This window comes from Bombina bombina, chromosome 1 (genome assembly GCF_027579735.1).
Source record: "Bombina bombina isolate aBomBom1 chromosome 1, aBomBom1.pri, whole genome shotgun sequence".
NCBI lineage: Eukaryota > Metazoa > Chordata > Amphibia > Anura > Bombinatoridae > Bombina > Bombina bombina.
The window spans coordinates 1414219827-1414237478 of NC_069499.1; the positions used below are offsets into that span (position 1 = coordinate 1414219827).

At 42.0% G+C, this 17652-nt stretch overlaps 1 protein-coding gene across 3 annotated transcripts in view; it reads left to right on the plus strand.

The window, feature by feature from the left end:
• The window catches only part of LOC128652381 (death-associated protein kinase 2), a 310674-nt gene that overhangs the window by 290369 nt on the left and 2653 nt on the right, over positions 1-17652 (plus strand). For all 3 annotated transcript variants that reach the window (XM_053705320.1, XM_053705323.1, XM_053705326.1), the window contains 2 exons: positions 1897-1986; positions 4010-4093. In XM_053705320.1, coding sequence (XP_053561295.1) covers positions 1897-1986; positions 4010-4093 — 174 coding nt within the window. The remainder of the gene's footprint in view (positions 1-1896; positions 1987-4009; positions 4094-17652) is intronic.

Below are 17652 nucleotides of genomic sequence, written 5' to 3' on the forward strand. Positions count from 1 at the left end.
CGTTGTTTTACTGTGATCCCATAGGATTTCACAGAAATCTTGTGAGATTTTATAGTAAACTTGCTTAAGCTAAGGAGATAAATAAAGTGACTGTGCCTTAACATGCACGCTCCCTTGCAAAACCCAGGACAAGCATTCTGATTGGATGCTTAAAATACTTTTACAATGGAATGTGGCTACTGAGGAAATTTGAGGTAAAATATCTTCCTTTTTTACATAGAGAGATGTTGGAGTGATATTTCTTAGTCAGCTTTTTACAGTTATGATGCATCACTTTCAAGTAATTCAACATTTGGTTATCATGTCCCTTTTAAAGGGATACTAAACCCGCATTTTTTTCTTTCATGATTCAGATAGAACATGCAATTTTAAGCAACTTTCTAATTTACTCCAACTAGCCATTTTTCTTCATTCTCTTGCTATCTTTATTTAAAAAAAACAGGAGTTTAAAGCTTAGGAGCCAGCCCATTTTTGGTTGAGAACCTGGGTTATGCTTGCTTATTGGTTAATAGGAGTAAATTAGAAAGTTGATTAAAATGTCATGCTCTATCTGAATCATTAAAGACAAAAAATGGGTTTAGTATCCCTTTAAGCATAATCATCTGAATGTTTATAACTACAATTAAAGGTTTGGATACTTAAAAAATAATAAAAATGTTAAAATTATGCAACATGGTATTAAATTGTAAACTGCACATCATAAATTGGTAATATTAGTTAATTGAAAAACATAGACAGTACACTTAAATAATGAATCTGTTAGCCACCAGTAACATTTTTCAGAGTTAAAAGCTGTGTGTTAACATATTCCAGATTACTCATAGTGCAGAATTTATCACAGTTGAAAGATTGTTAGTGACACATTTATTTATACTTCTCTGTTCAGTTTGTTTTCATTCTATATCATATAGTTAAATTGTTAGGGCCCTTTTGGTGTGTCACACAAATGAAAAAAGTGCGTGAATTGTGCCCTAAAGCTAAAAGAAAAAAAGTTTTGGACCCTGGCAGCTTATTGTGAGATGCAACATGCAGAATTGTAGGTCTGTCATTGGCTGTGCCCGACATTTCTGTTCTGAATTATTCTTGGTCAATGGAATACCTAGAGTCCTTTGTATATGGCTCACATGAGCTAAAATAAACACTGCCATGCAGGGCCATACTTAGGATTTGCAAGGGCATAGGCATTACAAATTGCGGGGCCCTCCAGCCCAATCCCCTATTCCCCTACCCCTGTATGCCTTGCCCACCGCCTGTCTCAACATTCAGTGCATCCCATATAAAGAATAACACTATGGGGCATATTTATCAAGCCGTAAGACCGTTGCTCCGTAACTCGTCTGCCTGCTCTGAGGCGACAGACAGAAATCAACCTGATCGAATATGATCGGGTTGATTGGGACCCCCTGCTAGCGGCCAATTGGCCGCAAATCTGCAGGAGGCGGCATTGCACTAGCAGTTTACAAGAACTGCTGATGCAATAATAAATGCTGTCAGCATTTATTGATGTGCAGCGGACATGATACGCTACTTTGTATCATGTCCGCTTGCACATTGTTAAATATGCCCCTATATAGTGCACCTCCTGATACCATAAACACTTCTTCATAAGCTAAATACAGGATGTACATTGCACCATCTCATATCCTTACCCCTGACATTGTGGGGCTCCAAAACCACAAGGCCCTTGGTGCATACCCCTCTCATAGTGCCCAAAGAGCACACCTGTTGCCATGAATGGATGAAGTTCTGCAGAACAAGTTTCTAAATACCTCTTGTTTTCAGCTGAGCATCTCTGGCAATTTCGTGTATCTTTAGTCTACGTTTCTGCATTAAAAGACTCTAAAAACATTATCCCTTTTTGATCTTTTTTTTTTTTTTTTTTTTTTTTTTTTGCAGCCCCTAAACAGAAAGCAGGCTGCAAACAGGAGCCGTTCTTCTATTAATATCAAAAACTTCAAGAAATTTAATGCCAGAAGGAAATGGAAGGTGAGTCATAAAGATTGTAGGTTAAACTGGGTTCCCAATTATATGGGAAGAATCATTTCTCCACCAAATATTTTACATAAAGGTCTATAAAAGTGCAAAAAGAAAATACTCTACTGTGTTGAGTACTTTATTATTGCACTATTGTATGTCTATAACTATGTGTTTAATCCCTGTAAAGTCTGCTCTGGAGCAGAAGTGCACTTCTGGGATCTAGCTAAAGGAACACATCTGGTGAGGCATATGTGTATAGCCACCAATCACCAGCGAGCTACCAGTAGTGCACTGCTGCTCCTGAGCCTACCCAAGTATGCTTTTCAAAGGATACTAATAGAACAAGTAAATTTGATCATAGAAGTAAATTGGAAAGTCTCTTAAAACTGCATGCTGTGTCTTTATTTAAACAACGCCTTTGTGTTCCTAATGAGGCGTAATTACAAATTCTGTTACCGTGCAGCTTTTAGAAAAACTAGATTACAGATTTTGCTTTCTGGCCTCGCTAGGGAGCTGGGAGTAAAGCAATGTTTTTATACGAAAGCAAGAAGTGATTAAAGGGACATTAAACACCTGATAAAAATTGCTGAAACCTACTTTTTCTTATTAAACAAAATAAAGTAATCACTGCTGCCTATTTTATCTGTTCCTCTTAGCCCAAACTTTTGAAGGAGATTGTTTTAAAATACAGTGTTGAGGCAGTGCTTGATTTCCTATGTAAGCTGCCATATTGTAGCGTGCGTTACAGGGCTCAGTAGTCACCACACCATATTATCTATGCATACACAGTACTCAGAGGAAGGAATCACATCTCTCTCTCCCTGCAGCGTGTGAGCTGCAGTGTCTGAAAAGTTATTTCTCAGTGAGGGTATAAATATATTTCATTTCCCTGTTAATGTATATAAAACATGTTATGCAGAAATTTAAATAAAATACTTATAACTACTGTGTTTATGTTTTTAACTCCCCCCACACACACAGGTTTTTTTCTCTCCTCAAACTCTGTCCGTAAAGTTTTATGCTCAGTAAGCACTTACCAGAGCCGGTTCCTGTGTTATTATTGTAAAACTTTTTTGACTGCTCTGGGAGGGAGGGGGATAGGGAGTAGGAAGCTCCCACGGACTGCATGCTGCATATCATTAGTTCAAAAGACTTCTTCTTTTCATGACCTCTCCTCCTGAATGTAAATCACTAAGGACTGACACCCAGCATAAGACGTTTAGCAAGGATCGTATGCATTATCTATCTAGTGGTCACACTGCTAGATAATGCATACGATCCTTGCTAAACGTCTTATGCTGGGTGTCAGTCCTTAGTGATTTACATTCAGGAGGAGAGGTCATGAAAAGAAGAAGTCTTTTGAACTAATGATATGCAGCATGCAGTCCGTGGGAGCTTCCTCCTCCCTATCCCCCTCCTCCAGAGCAGTCAGTAGTTTTACAATAATAACACAGGAACCGACTCTGGTAAGTGCTTACTGAGCATAAAACTTTACGGACAGAGTTTGAGGAGAGAAAAAACCTGTGTGTGGGGGGGGGGAGTTAAAAACATAAACACAGTAGTTATAAGTATTTTATTTAAATTTCTGCATAACATGTTTTATATACATTAACAGGGAAATGAAATATATTTATACCCTCTCTGAGAAATAACTTTTCAGACACTGCAGCTCACACGCTGCAGGGAGAGAGAGATGTGATTCCTTCCTCTGAGTACTGTGTATGCATAGATAATATGGTGTGTGTATCATGTGACTACTGAGCCCTGTAACGCACCCTACAATGTGGCAGCTTACATAGGAAATCAAGCACTGCCTCAAGACTGTATTTTAAAACAATCTTCTTCAAAAGTTTGGGCTAAGAGGAACAAATAAAATAGGCAGCAGTGATTACTTTATTTTGTTTAATAAGAAAAGTAGGTTTTTGGGATTATTAGAAGTCAGGTGTTAAGGGTCCCTTTAAGGTCTCTTTACCTCATACATTATTGATACTCTATGCATATTCATTTGTATTATTTTGCTCCTGTTTTTCAGCTTTCATTTAACATGGTGTCGGCCTGTAACAGACTGTGCCACATGAAGTTACTCTGTAGCCCCAGGAAGGAGGATGAGAATCTGGTCAGTAGAGCAGTGATGAGCTTGTGCCAATATGATCTATGTATTTATGACTTGAGCATGCACTGCTTTATGTTTGAGTCTCGGGTCAGGCACAATGTACAAGTCAGGCATAAGTGTCATATGAAATTATGACTCTGAGTTCTCTGATCACAAAGAACATAACAGCTGGTGTTTTGCTAATAAGAAACAGAACAGAAAGTTAAAAAGAGAGAAAATGACTGAATAGGGAGAGAAAGAGAGAAGACTACATGGAGATGAATGAAACATAGTGTATGATGGGTAAAGTAGAGGGAATATAATAGAAACATGTAAATTGCAGACAGAGGGGAGTAATTGAGGCAAAAGGGACCAAGGCATTTGAATGGATTATAGGGGAGTTATAAATACCAAAGTGAGAGTTTGCCAAATGAATCTGTCTATTAAATTAGACTAGATGTGTAACAAGGATGTCCGTCATGAGTTAACCTTGTGATGGAAATGGTCACATTAGTATCATTTGTGGCTATCTGGCTTTGGGTATATGAGATCCCCAGACTGTTATGATGGGGCCCCCAAAGCATCTAAAAATCTATCTTGGAAATGCAATATTTCATTGTCATATGTTTCTAAACATAATTAAGTCAATTTAATGACCCTTAAATTAACTTGTATGACACTTTTTATACTCACTACTCACTAAAGATGTTTATTTTCAGCGGCAGAAACGCATCTAGCTTTATTGTTTCTTTATAAATTACTTTTTTATATGTTAGTAGACAGCCAGTATCCAAATAATAGGGGGGGGAGATTTCCCCAAAAAGCAGCTGTCACTGTAGTATATGTAAATGTGGCACATTAGAATGTCTTGATTATTTTTAACTTTAAAAAAACTGCACATTGTAACTGACATTTTAAATCTTTTACTTTGTCAAGATTTGATCTCTGATTTAGGGCCTGATAAGAAATTCACCAGTGTTATATTGCAATGTAGGTTTCTTTACTTCACATCCAGACCCCTGTATAGCTAGATACAAATGTTTACCTTTATAAAATGATTTGAGGGTCATTCCATCAGTGACTCCTTAGCTAATCTCACCAGAGCAGAGAGCTTTAGATCAGCAGGCCCTAAGACTCTCTGTAGAGATGTATAATGATGTTTTGTTAATCCTTCAGTTTTGATCCAATCTCTATTTAAGATAATATTTCAGTCCTTGTAAGAAAGTGAAGATGTTTTGGGGTGTTTGAGTCTAACATATGTTGTTCCAGTAAAATATCAATATAACTTACAAGTAACTGGATGATATGCACAATAAAATATCTCTGAATACACCATGCTGAATAGACATGCCCATAAACAACCATCCTGTAAAGTAAATTCACATCAGTCCATTTCCCAAACAAGGAGTACAACATACAAGTCCAAATGCTCCAAAAGTTGCTTCTTTGGCTACATCTCTTAGTCCAACATGGTAAAGTGTTGGTTAAATATTCTAAAAGAGAAAAGAAAGAGGGTTCAATAAGGGTGCATTATTTTCCAGAGTGACGACAGTATAAGCCAGTTATGGCCACCTTTCCGACACATTATTTCAGAAGCATTAAGGGCTACATTTACAATTATGGCTATTAAACACATAAATAAAAATATATTTTCCTGAAAAATGTCCAGTGGCACAGGGCAAGATTTTGGTAAGGTGTCAAGGTGCCCTCTATTTGTGTTTCTTCCCTCAGAGGGCTCTTTAAGTTGTGGCCACCTTGTTTGCCCAAAGCACATATTTCCTTCTTAATATGAGGAGAGTCCATGGCATCATTCCTTACTGTTCGGAAATACTAAACCTGGCCACCAGGAGGAGGCAAAGATACTCCAGCCAAAGGCTTAAATACTCCCCCTCATATCCCAGTCTCTCTTTGCCTTTCGTCACAGGAGGTTGGCAGAGAAGTGTCAGAATATTTGGAGTACTACCTTATGGAGGGTATCTGCGAACGCATCCAGACTCGTATTAACAGCTCCTAAGCAATCAGTGTTGACGAGTTTCACTGCCTGCTTCAATCACTCAAGTCCATGTCAGGAGCGATGCTACAAGACTGTCAAACTTGAAAGACTGTGTTTCTGTTCCACGGCATAAATTCCGGTAAGATCGTTTTCATTTTATACACATATGATAACGGTACAGGGTCACAGTGTGGCTCCTTTTATCTGTATGGAATCAAGGGTTAATATCTCCGGAGGGGGATTATTGAACAGTGGGGATTAATCACATACATTTATTTGATTATGCTGCGACATGTGTGAGATGAGGCTCAGGCAGATGTTGGAACATACAGAGTTTTCACTTTCGTTTTGGGAGCTGCACAGCCTGAAAGTCTTGGCATTTTTTTTACTAGTATAGCAGGGGCAGTCCTACATTGTGCACCACGTGACCGGTAGTCACACTTATTTCCTCTTTCCTGACCGTGCGGTTTACTGGAGAAGAAGCGGTTTCTCTGTTTGGCTTGGGTCATAGGAGGTGGTGAGTGCCCCAGCCATTGGGGGTATAAAGGTGCAGTTTTTTCTTAGTAATCAATAGTCTGCTTTGTAAGACCACTGAGCCGTCCACCTCTGAGGAGTCTCCGTCCTGTGAGGTGCGCACCCTACAGTCATCTCCTAATACACATGCAGCTTCCCATAGCACTCCTAATCCTCCATTACTTTACTGAGCAGTTACAAACGTCAGTGTCTGCGGCCTTTAGTTCTTTACCTCGCCCTGCTAAGCGCAAGCCAAAGGTAAAATATTGCTATCCTTCCCATGGGTCATCTACTAGCTTATTGGATTTATCTGATACAAGATTATCCGATGATGAAGGCGCCTCTGATACTTCAGAGGTTGCTCTTTCTGGGTCGGAATCTGCTGCCTTTAAGCCTCCAGCTGAGGAGGAACCAGACTTTAGATTTAAGCTTGAGCATTTACGCTTTCTGCTGAAGGAAGTTTTGGCTACGTTAGAGGTTCCAGAGCCCAAATTGCCCGATGAACCTTTGATTCCTCAATTAGATAAGGTCTACAAGGACAGGGTTGTACCACAAACTTTCCTGGTTCCCGTAAAGATGGTGAACATTATTAAGAATGAATGGGAAAGAATTGGTTCATTATTTCTCCAACATTGGTGTGTCCGGTCCACGGCGTCATCCTTACTTGTGGGATATTTTCTTCCCCAACAGGAAATGGCAAAGAGTCCCAGCAAAGCTGGTCACATGATCCCTCGTAGGCTCCGCCCACCCCAGTCATTCTCTTTGCCGTTGCACAGGCAACATCTCCACGGAGATGGTTAAGAGTTTTTTGGTGTTTAAATGTAGTTTTTATTCTTCTATCAAGTGTTTGTTATTTTAAAATAGTGCTGGTATGTACTATTTACTCTGAAACAGAAAAGGATGAAGATTTCTGTTTGTAAGAGGAAGATGATTTTAGCAGACAGTAACTAAAATCGATTGCTGTTTCCACACAGGACTGTTGAGATGAAGTAACTTCAGTTGGGGGAAACAGTTAGCAGACTTTTCTGCTTAAGGTATGACTAGCCATATTTCTAACAAGACCATGTAATGCTGGAAGGCTGTCATTTCCCCTCATGGGGACCGGTAAGCCATTTTCTTAGTCAAATATAAAAGAATAAAGGGCTTAAAAACTGGTAGACATTTTTATGGGCTAAAACGATTGCTTTATTGGGGTATATTATGCAGATTCTAGCTAATAATTGGCATTATAATCTTGGGGAACGTTTAAAAAACGGCAGGCACTGTGTTGGACACCTTTTTTAGTCTGGGGGCCTTTCTAGATATAGACTGAGCCTCATTTTCGCGCCATTACTGTGCAGTTGTTTTTGGAGAGCAAGGCATGCAGATGCATGTGTGAGGATCTAAGAATCACTAAAAAAGCTTCTAGAAGGCGTCATTTGGTATCGTATTCCCCTCTGGGCTTGGTTGGGTCTCAGCAAAGCATATAGCTGGGACTGTATAGGGGTTAAATTTGAAAACGGCTCCGGTTCCGTTAATTTAAGGGTTAAAGCTCTGAAATTTGGTGTGCAATACTTTTAATGCTTTAAGACAGTGTGGTGACATTTTGGTGAATTTTGAACAATTCCTTCATACTTTTTCACATATTCAGTAATAAAGTGTTTTCAGTTTGAAATTTAAAGTGACAGTAACGGTTTTATTTTAAAACGTTTTTTGTTCTTTGTTGACAAGTTTAAGCCTGTTTAACATGTCTGTACCATCAGATAAGCTATGTTCTATATGTATGAAAGCCAATGTGTCTCCCCATTTAAATTTATGTGATAATTGTGCCATAGTGTCCAAACAAAGTAAGGACAGTAATGCCACAGATAATGATATTGCCCAAGATGATTCCTCAAATGAGGGGAGTAAACATGATACTACATCATCCCCTACTGTGTCTACACCAGTTATGCCCACACAGGAGGCCCCTAGTACATCTAGTGCGCCAATACTTATTACCATTCAACAATTAACGGCTGTAATGGATAACTCCATAGCAAATCTTTTATCCAAAATGCCTACTTATCAGAGAAAGCGCGATTGCTCTGTTTTAAACACTGAAGAGCAAGAGGACGCTGATGATAACTGTTCTGACATACCCTCACACCAATCTCAAGGGGCCATGAGGGAGGTTTTGTCTGAGGGAGAAATCTCAGATTCAGGAAAAATTTCTCATCAAGCTGAACCTGATGTTGTGACATTTAAATTAGAACATCTCCGCGCACTGCTTAAGGAGGTGTTATCTACTCTGGATGATTGTGACAATTTGGTCATTCCAGAGAAATTATGTAAGATGGACAAGTTCCTAGAGGTTCCGGTGCCCCCCGACGCTTTTCCTATACCCAAGCGGGTGGCGGACATAGTAAATAAAGAGTGGGAAAGGCCCGGCATACCTTTTGTTCCCCCCCCTATATTTAAGAAATTATTTCCTATAGTCGACCCCAGAAAGGACTTATGGCAGACAGTCCCCAAGGTCGAGGGGGCGGTTTCTACTCTAAACAAACGCACTACTATTCCTATCGAAGATAGTTGTGCTTTCAAAGATCCTATGGATAAGAAATTAGAGGGTTTGCTTAAAAAGATTTTTGTACAGCAAGGTTACCTTCTACAACCAATTTCATGCATTGTTCCTGTCACTACGGCAGCGTGTTTCTGGTTCGAGGAACTAGAAAAGTCGCTCAGTAAAGAATCTTCGTATGAGGAGGTTATGGACAGAGTTCAAGCACTTAAATTGGCTAACTCTTTTCTTTTAGATGCCGCTTTGCAATTAGCTAGATTAGCGGCGAAAAATTCAGGGTTTGCTATCGTGGCGAGCAGAGCGCTTTGGCTAAAGTCTTGGTCAGCGGATGTGTCTTCCAAGACAAAATTGCTTAACATTCCTTTCAAAGGTAAAACATTATTTGGACCTGATTTGAAAGAGATTATTTCAGACATCACTGGGGGAAAGGGCCACTCCCTCCCACAGGATAGGTCTTTTAAGGCTAAAAATAAGCCTAATTTTCGTCCTTTTCGCAGAAACGGACCAGCCTCTAATTCTGCATCCTCTAAGCAAGAGGGTAATACTTCACAACCCAAACCAGCCTGGAAACCAATGCAAGGCTGGAACAAGGGTAAGCAGGCCAAGAAGCCTACCACTGCTACCAAAACAGCATGAAGGGATAGCCCCCGATCCGGGACCGGATCTAGTGGGGGGCAGACTTTCTCTCTTTGCTCAGGCTTGGGCAAGAGATGTTCAGGATCCTTGGGCGCTAGAAATAGTTTCTCAAGGTTATCTCCTGGAATTCAAGGAACTACCCCCAAGGGGAAGGTTCCACAGGTCTCAATTATCTTCAAACCAAATAAAGAGACAGGCATTCTTACATTGTGTAGAAGACCTGTTAAAGATGGGAGTGATACATCCAGTTCCAATAAGAGAACAAGGAATGGGATTTTATTCCAATCTGTTCATAGTTCCCAAAAAAGAGGGAACATTCAGACCAATTTTGGATCTAAAGATCCTAAACAAATTTCTCAGGGTACCATTGTTCAAAATGGAAACTATTCGAACGATCCTACCTACTATCCAGGAAAATCAATTTATGACTACCGTGGATTTAAAGGATGCGTACCTACATATTCCTATCCACAAGGAACATCATCAGTTCCTAAGGTTCGCTTTTCTGGACAAGCATTACCAGTTTGTGGCACTTCCATTCGGATTAGCCACTGCTCCAAGGATTTTCACAAAGGTACTAGGGTCCCTTCTAGCGGTTCTAAGACCAAGGGGCATTGCAGTAGTACCTTACTTGGACGACATCCTGATTCAAGCGTCGTCCCTGTCAAAAGCAAAGGCTCATACGGACATCGTCCTAGCCTTTCTCAGATCTCACGGATGGAAGGTGAACAAAGAAAAAAGTTCTCTGTCCCCGTCAACAAGAGTTCCCTTCTTGGGAACAATAATAGATTCCTTAGAAATGAGGATTTTTCTGACAGAGGTCAGAAAATCAAAACTTCTAAGCTCTTGTCAAGTTATTCATTCTGTTCCTCGTCCTTCCATAGCGCAGTGCATGGAAGTAATAGGATTGATGGTTGCAACAATGGACATAGTTCCTTTTGCACAAATTCATCTAAGACCATTACAACTGTGCATGCTCAGACAGTGGAATGGGGATTATACAGACTTGTCTCCGACGATTCAAGTAGATCAAAAGACCAGAGATTCACTCCGTTGGTGGCTGACCCTGGACAATCTGTCACAGGGAATGAGCTTCCGCAGACCAGAGTGGGTCATTGTCACGACCGACGCCAGCCTAGTGGGCTGGGGCGCGGTCTGGGAATCCCTGAAAGCTCAGGGTCTATGGTCTCGGGAAGAGTCTCTTCTCCCGATAAACATTCTGGAACTGAGAGCGATATTCAATGCTCTCAGAGCTTGGCCTCAACTAGCAAAGGCCAAATTCATAAGGTTTCAGTCAGACAACATGACGACCGTTGCATATATCAATCATCAGGGGGGAACAAGGAGTTCCCTGGCGATGAAAGAAGTGACCAAGATAATTCAATGGGCGGAGGATCACTCCTGCCACTTGTCTGCGATCCACATCCCAGGAGTGGAAAATTGGGAAGCGGATTTTCTGAGTCGTCAGACATTCCATCCGGGGGAGTGGGAACTCCATCTGGAAATCTTTGCCCAAATAACTCAATTATGGGGCATTCCAGACATGGATCTGATGGCGTCTCGTCAGAACTTCAAGGTTCCTTGCTACGGGTCCAGATCCAGGGATCCCAAGGCGACTCTAGTAGATGCACTAGTAGCACCTTGGACCTTCAACCTCGCTTATGTTTTCCCACCGTTTCCTCTCATTCCCAGGCTGGTAGCCAGGATCAATCAGGAGAGGGCCTCGGTGATCTTGATAGCTCCTGCATGGCCACGCAGGACTTGGTATGCAGACCTGGTGAATATGTCATCGGCTCCACCATGGAAGCTACCTTTGAGACAGGACCTTCTTGTTCAGGGTCCATTCGAACATCCGAATCTGGTTTCCCTCCAACTGACGGCTTGGAGATTGAACGCTTGATTTTATCAAAGCGTGGGTTTTCAGATTCTGTAATAGATACTCTGATTCAGGCTAGAAAGCCTGTAACTAGAAAAATTTACCATAAAATATGGAAAAAATATATCTGTTGGTGTGAATCTAAAGGATTCCCATGGAACAAGATAAAAATTCCTAAGATTCTATCCTTTCTACAAGAAGGTTTGGAGAAAGGATTATCTGCAAGTTCTCTAAAGGGACAGATCTCTGCTTTATCTGTTTTACTTCACAAAAGACTGGCAGCCGTGCCAGATGTTCAAGCATTTGTTCAGGCTCTGGTTAGGATCAAGCCTGTTTACAGACCTTTGACTCCTCCCTGGAGTCTAAATCTAGTTCTTTCAGTTCTTCAAGGGGTTCCGTTTGAACCTTTACATTCCATAGATATTAAGTTACTATCTTGGAAAGTTTTGTTTTTAGTTGCAATTTCTTCTGCTAGAAGAGTTTCAGAGTTATCTGCTCTGCAGTGTTCTCCGCCCTATCTGGTGTTCCATGCAGATAAGGTGGTTTTGCGTACTAAGCCTGGTTTTCTTCCGAAAGTTGTTTCCAACAAAAATATTAACCAGGAGATAGTTGTACCTTCTTTGTGTCCGAATCCAGTTTCAAAGAAGGAACGTTTGTTACACAATTTGGACGTAGTCCGTGCTCTAAAATTCTATTTAGAGGCTACTAAAGATTTCAGACAAACATCTTCCTTGTTTGTTGTTTATTCTGGTAAAAGGAGAGGTCAAAAAGCGACTTCTACCTCTCTTTCCTTTTGGCTTAAAAGCATTATCCGATTGGCTTATGAGACTGCCGGACGGCAGCCTCCTGAAAGAATCACAGCTCACTCCACTAGGGCTGTGGCTTCCACATGGGCCTTCAAGAACGAGGCTTCTGTTGACCAGATATGTAAGGCAGCGACTTGGTCTTCACTGCACACTTTTGCCAAATTTTACAAATTTGATACTTTTGCTTCTTCGGAGGCTATTTTTGGGAGAAAGGTTTTGCAAGCCGTGGTGCCTTCCATTTAGGTGACCTGATTTGCTCCCTCCCTTCATCCGTGTCCTAAAGCTTTGGTATTGGTTCCCACAAGTAAGGATGACGCCGTGGACCGGACACACCAATGTTGGAGAAAACAGAATTTATGCTTACCTGATAAATTACTTTCTCCAACGGTGTGTCCGGTCCACGGCCCGCCCTGGTTTTTTTAATCAGGTCTGATGAATTATTTTCTCTAACTACAGTCACCACGGTATCATATGGTTTCTCCTATATATATTTCCTCCTGTCCGTCGGTCGAATGACTGGGGTGGGCGGAGCCTAGGAGGGATCATGTGACCAGCTTTGCTGGGACTCTTTGCCATTTCCTGTTGGGGAAGAGAATATCCCACAAGTAAGGATGACGCCGTGGACCGGACACACCGTTGGAGAAAGTAATTTATCAGGTAAGCATAAATTCTGTTTTTCCCCTTCTTCTTCCTTTAAAAATGTTTCCCGGACTCTCAATTGGAGTTTTGGGGTTCCATCTCCAAGGTGGATGGCGCTATCTCCACGCTTGCTAAACTCACTACTATCCCACTTGAGGATAGTTCATCGTTTAAAGAGCCCATGCATAAGAAGATTGAAACTCTGTTAAGAAAGATGTTTCAATATACAGGATATTTGTTTCAACCGGCAGTGGCTGTTGCTGCGGTTGCTGGAGTGGCTACCTACTGGTGTGACTCCTTATCTGAATTGATCGAGGTGGAGGGTCCCCTCGACGTGATCCAGGAAAAAATAAAGGCCTTAAGGGTGGCTAATTCTTTTATTTGTGATGCAAATATGCAAATTATTTGCCTAAATGCCAAGGCTTCAGGTTTTCCTGTTCAAGGCCGTAGGGCACTCTGGCTGAATTCCTGGTCTGCAGACATGACTTCTAAATCAAGACTTCTTTCCCTCCCATTTAAGGGAAAGATTATATTTGATCCAGGTCAGGACTGGATTATCTCCATGGCTACTGGAGGCAAAGGTGCCTTTTTACTGCAGGATAAGAAGAACAAGCCTAAGGGACAAGGTCCTAATTTTCGTTCCTTTTATAAGGATAAATCCCAACATCAGTAGCCCTCCGCAAAAACAGAGCAATCCAAGGGGACTTGGAAGCTGGCTCAGTCCTGGAATATATCCAAGCAGAGCAAGAAGCCCACTGAGACAAAGTCGACATGAAGGGACGTCCCCCGATCCAGCTCTGGATCTTGTAGGGGGCAGACTGTCGCTCTTTTCAGATGCTTGGTTTGGGGACGTGCAAGACCTGTGGGTTCTGGAGGTCATCGCTCTGGGATACAAGATAGTTTTCAAGTCTCATCCACCCAGGGGCAGATTCCTCCTTTCAAACCTGTCTTCAAGGCCATAAAAGAGAGAAGCCTTTTGTCAGGTTAGGAAATGTCGAGAAGAAGACCCAAATGCTAGGGCAAACTTAAACAACATCCTTGCACTCTGAGTTTAATCCAGGACGTGACCCCACGACAACCTCTAAAAAACAATGTACTCACAATATGGTGCAGAGTTAGCCTGAGTCCAAAGTAATTCAAGATATCAGCCAAATAGACTTCTGAGTAAGGAACTGGTTTCAGGAAATGTCTTCCACAGAATCAGGAGAGCATGGATAGTCCATTTATACTCAGACAGAGGAAGGGTAAAACAAGAAACAGTTAATAATGCAGGAGTAGGTAACTTGTTATCAGGCAGTTTGAGGGTTAACACTGTGTAGTCAGTCCTTGCAGAGTTTGGCAACAGGTTATCAGGCAGTCTGAAGGTTAATACTGAATAGTCAGTACTTGCAGAGTTAGACAACAGGATATCAAGTAGTTTGAGGGTTAACACTGTGTAGTCAGTCCTTGCAGAGCAACCGGTTATCAGGCAGTTTAAGGGTTAATACTGAATAGTCAGTACTTGCAGAGTTAGACAACAGGATATCAGGTAGTTTGAAGGTTAACATAGTATAATCAGTACTTGCAGAGATTGTCAACAGGTTATCAAGCAGTTTGAGAGTTTACACTGAATAAACAGTATTTGCAGAGTTTGGCAACAGGTAAACATGCAGTTTGAGAGTTTCATAGAATAAACAGTACTTGCAGTGTTTGGCAACAGTATATCAAGCAGTTTGAAGGTTACACTGAATAAACAATACTTGAAGAGTTTGGCAAAAGGTAATCAGGAAGTTTGAGGGTTAACCCAGCATAGTCAGTCTTTGCAGAGTTTGGCAAGAGAAAATCAGCAGTTAGAGAGTTTCCACAGCGAAGTCCTCACAGGAGCCACAAAGAGAAACAACAAACAAACGGGCACTGAAGAAACAGAAAGCCCAGAAAAAAAAGCCTGGTAGTGACATCATCAGGAAGGGGCGGCTCAGACTACCTGCCAATCAAGCACACAGAGAGGACCGCCGGAGCTTCCCAGCGGCCGAGCGTGACACCTTTCTGGGGTGCGTGAGGGATCTCTCCTCCCTAGGAGTCATTGTCCCAGTACCTCTTGCAGAAAGAGGTCTGGGGTACTATTAAAAACCTTTTTGTGGTCCCAAAGAAGGAGGGAACTTTCCGCCCTATTCTGAACCTAAAGTGCTTAAACAAATTCCTATCTGTCCCCTTGTTCAAGATGGAGACAATAAGGTCCATCCTTCCCTTAGTTCAGGAAGGACAGTTCATGACCACTATAAAATCTGAAGGATGCTTACCTTCACGTTCCAATACACAAGGATCACTTCAAGTTCCTAAGGTTTACGTTCCTGGACCAGCACTTTCAGTTTATTGCAATTCCATTTGGTCTAGCTACTGCCCCAAGAGTTTTTACAAAGGTTCTAGCAGTAGTGCCATACTTGGATGATATTCTGGTTCAAGCACCATCCTGTCGTCTGGCAGAAGACCATTCGAGATCTCTTCTGTTTCTTCTTGATTCTCATGGGTGGAAGATAAACTTAGAAAAAAGTTCTCTTATTCCCAGTACCAGGGTGGAATTCATGGGTACTATAATAGATTCTATGTCTATGAGGATATTCCTTACAGACCAGAGAAGTTACAAGCTAACTTCCGCTTCTCTTGCCCTCCAGACCTCCTTAAGGCCCTCTGTGGCTCGATGTATGGAGGTGATTGGTTTCATGGTGTCCAGCATGGACATCATTCCCTTTGCCAGATTCCATCTCAGACCACTTCATCTGTGCATGCTGAGACAGTGGAACGGCGATCAACAGATTTCTCTGGACAACCGGTCGAGAGGATCGCTCTCCTGGTGGCTCTGTCCAAATCACCTGTCCCAAGGAACATCCTTCTTGAGACCATCCTGGGAGATTGTGACTACGGACACAAGTCTATCAGGATGGGGAGCTGTTTGGGGTGAATGATCAACATTTTGGAACTTCAAGCAATCTTCAATGATCTGAAGGCTTGGCCTCTTCTGGGTTCATCCATGTTTATCAGATTCCAATCAGACAACATAACCTCGGTGGCTTACATCAACCATCAGGGGGAAACAAGGAGCTCCCTAGCAATGAGGGAAGTATCTCGGATTCTGAAGTGGGCGGAGGCCCACAACTGCTGGCTTTCACCAATCCACATTCCAGGTGTCGACAACTGGGAAGCGGATTTCCTCAGCAGACAATCCTTTCATCCGGGGGAATGGTCTCCATCCCGAGGTATTTGCAGAGATTGGCAGCAGGTGGGGGATGCCAGAGATAGATCTCATGGTGTCCCGGCTCAATTCCAAGCTAGCCAGATATGGGTCGTGGTCCAGGGATCCTCAGTCGGAGCTAATAGATGCATTAGCGGTGCCTTGGAGGTTCAATCTAATTTACATTTTTCTGCCGTTACTACTTCTTCCCCGTGTAGTGGCCCGCATCAAGCAGGAGCAGGCATCAGTGATACTGATTGCTTCACTGTGGCCACGAAGGATGTGGTTTGCGGACCTGGTGGGGATGTCCTCATCTCATCCATGGAAGTTACCCTGTCGCAGGGATCGGCTGGAACAGGGTCCTTTTGTTCATCAAAATTTAGATTCTCTGAGGCTGACTGCGTGGAGATTGAACGCTTAGTCTTAGCCAAGAAAGGTTTCTCTGAGAGGGTTATTGACACTCCCATTCAGGCTTGTAAGCTTGTTACTCACTGCATCTATCATAAGGTGTGGAGAGCTTACTTATTCTGGTGTGAAGAGCGTGGTTCAGCCTGGCATAAGGTCAAGGCTACCAGGATTCTTTCCTTTCTCCAGGAGGGTCAGGAGAAGGGCCTTTCTGCCAGTTCCCTGAGGGGACAGATTTTGGCCCTTTCAGTTTTGCTGCACAAGAGGCTCGTAAAGCTCCCTGACGTGCAATCTTTTGTTAAGGCTCTGATTAGGATCAGACCTGTGTTTAGATCTAACGCTCCACCTTGGAGTTTGAATCTTGTTCTTAAGTTTTTACAACGGGCTCCGTGTGAGCCTATGCATTCAGTTGACATTAAATTCTTTTTCTTTTGGCTATTGCGTCGGCACGCAGAGTTTCTGAAATGGATGCCATGCAATGTGAGCCTCCTTATCTGGTGTTCCACACTGATAAGGCTGTCCTTTGTACCCGCTTGGGTTTTCTACCTAAGGTGGTGTCTGATCGTAACATCAATCAGGAGATTGTGGATACTTCCTTATGTCCTAATCCTCCTCCTTCAAAGGAACGTTTATTTCATAATCTGGATGTGGTTCGAGCTTTGAAATTTTATCTTCAAGCTAGTAAAGATTTTAGGCAAACTTCTTCCTTGTTTGTTATCTATTCTGGGAAGCGTAAGGGTCTGAAGACTTCTTCGGCTTCCTTATATTTTTGGTTGAGGAGTGTTATACGCTTAGCTTACGAGCAGGACTTTAACCTCCTCAGAGGGTTACGGCTTATTCCACTAGAGCGGTGGTTTCATCTTGGGCCTTTAAAAACAAGGCCTCTATGGATCAGATTTGTAAGGCAGCTACCTGGTCCTCCTTACATACTTTTTCAAAATTCTACAAGTTTGACGTTTTTGCTGAAG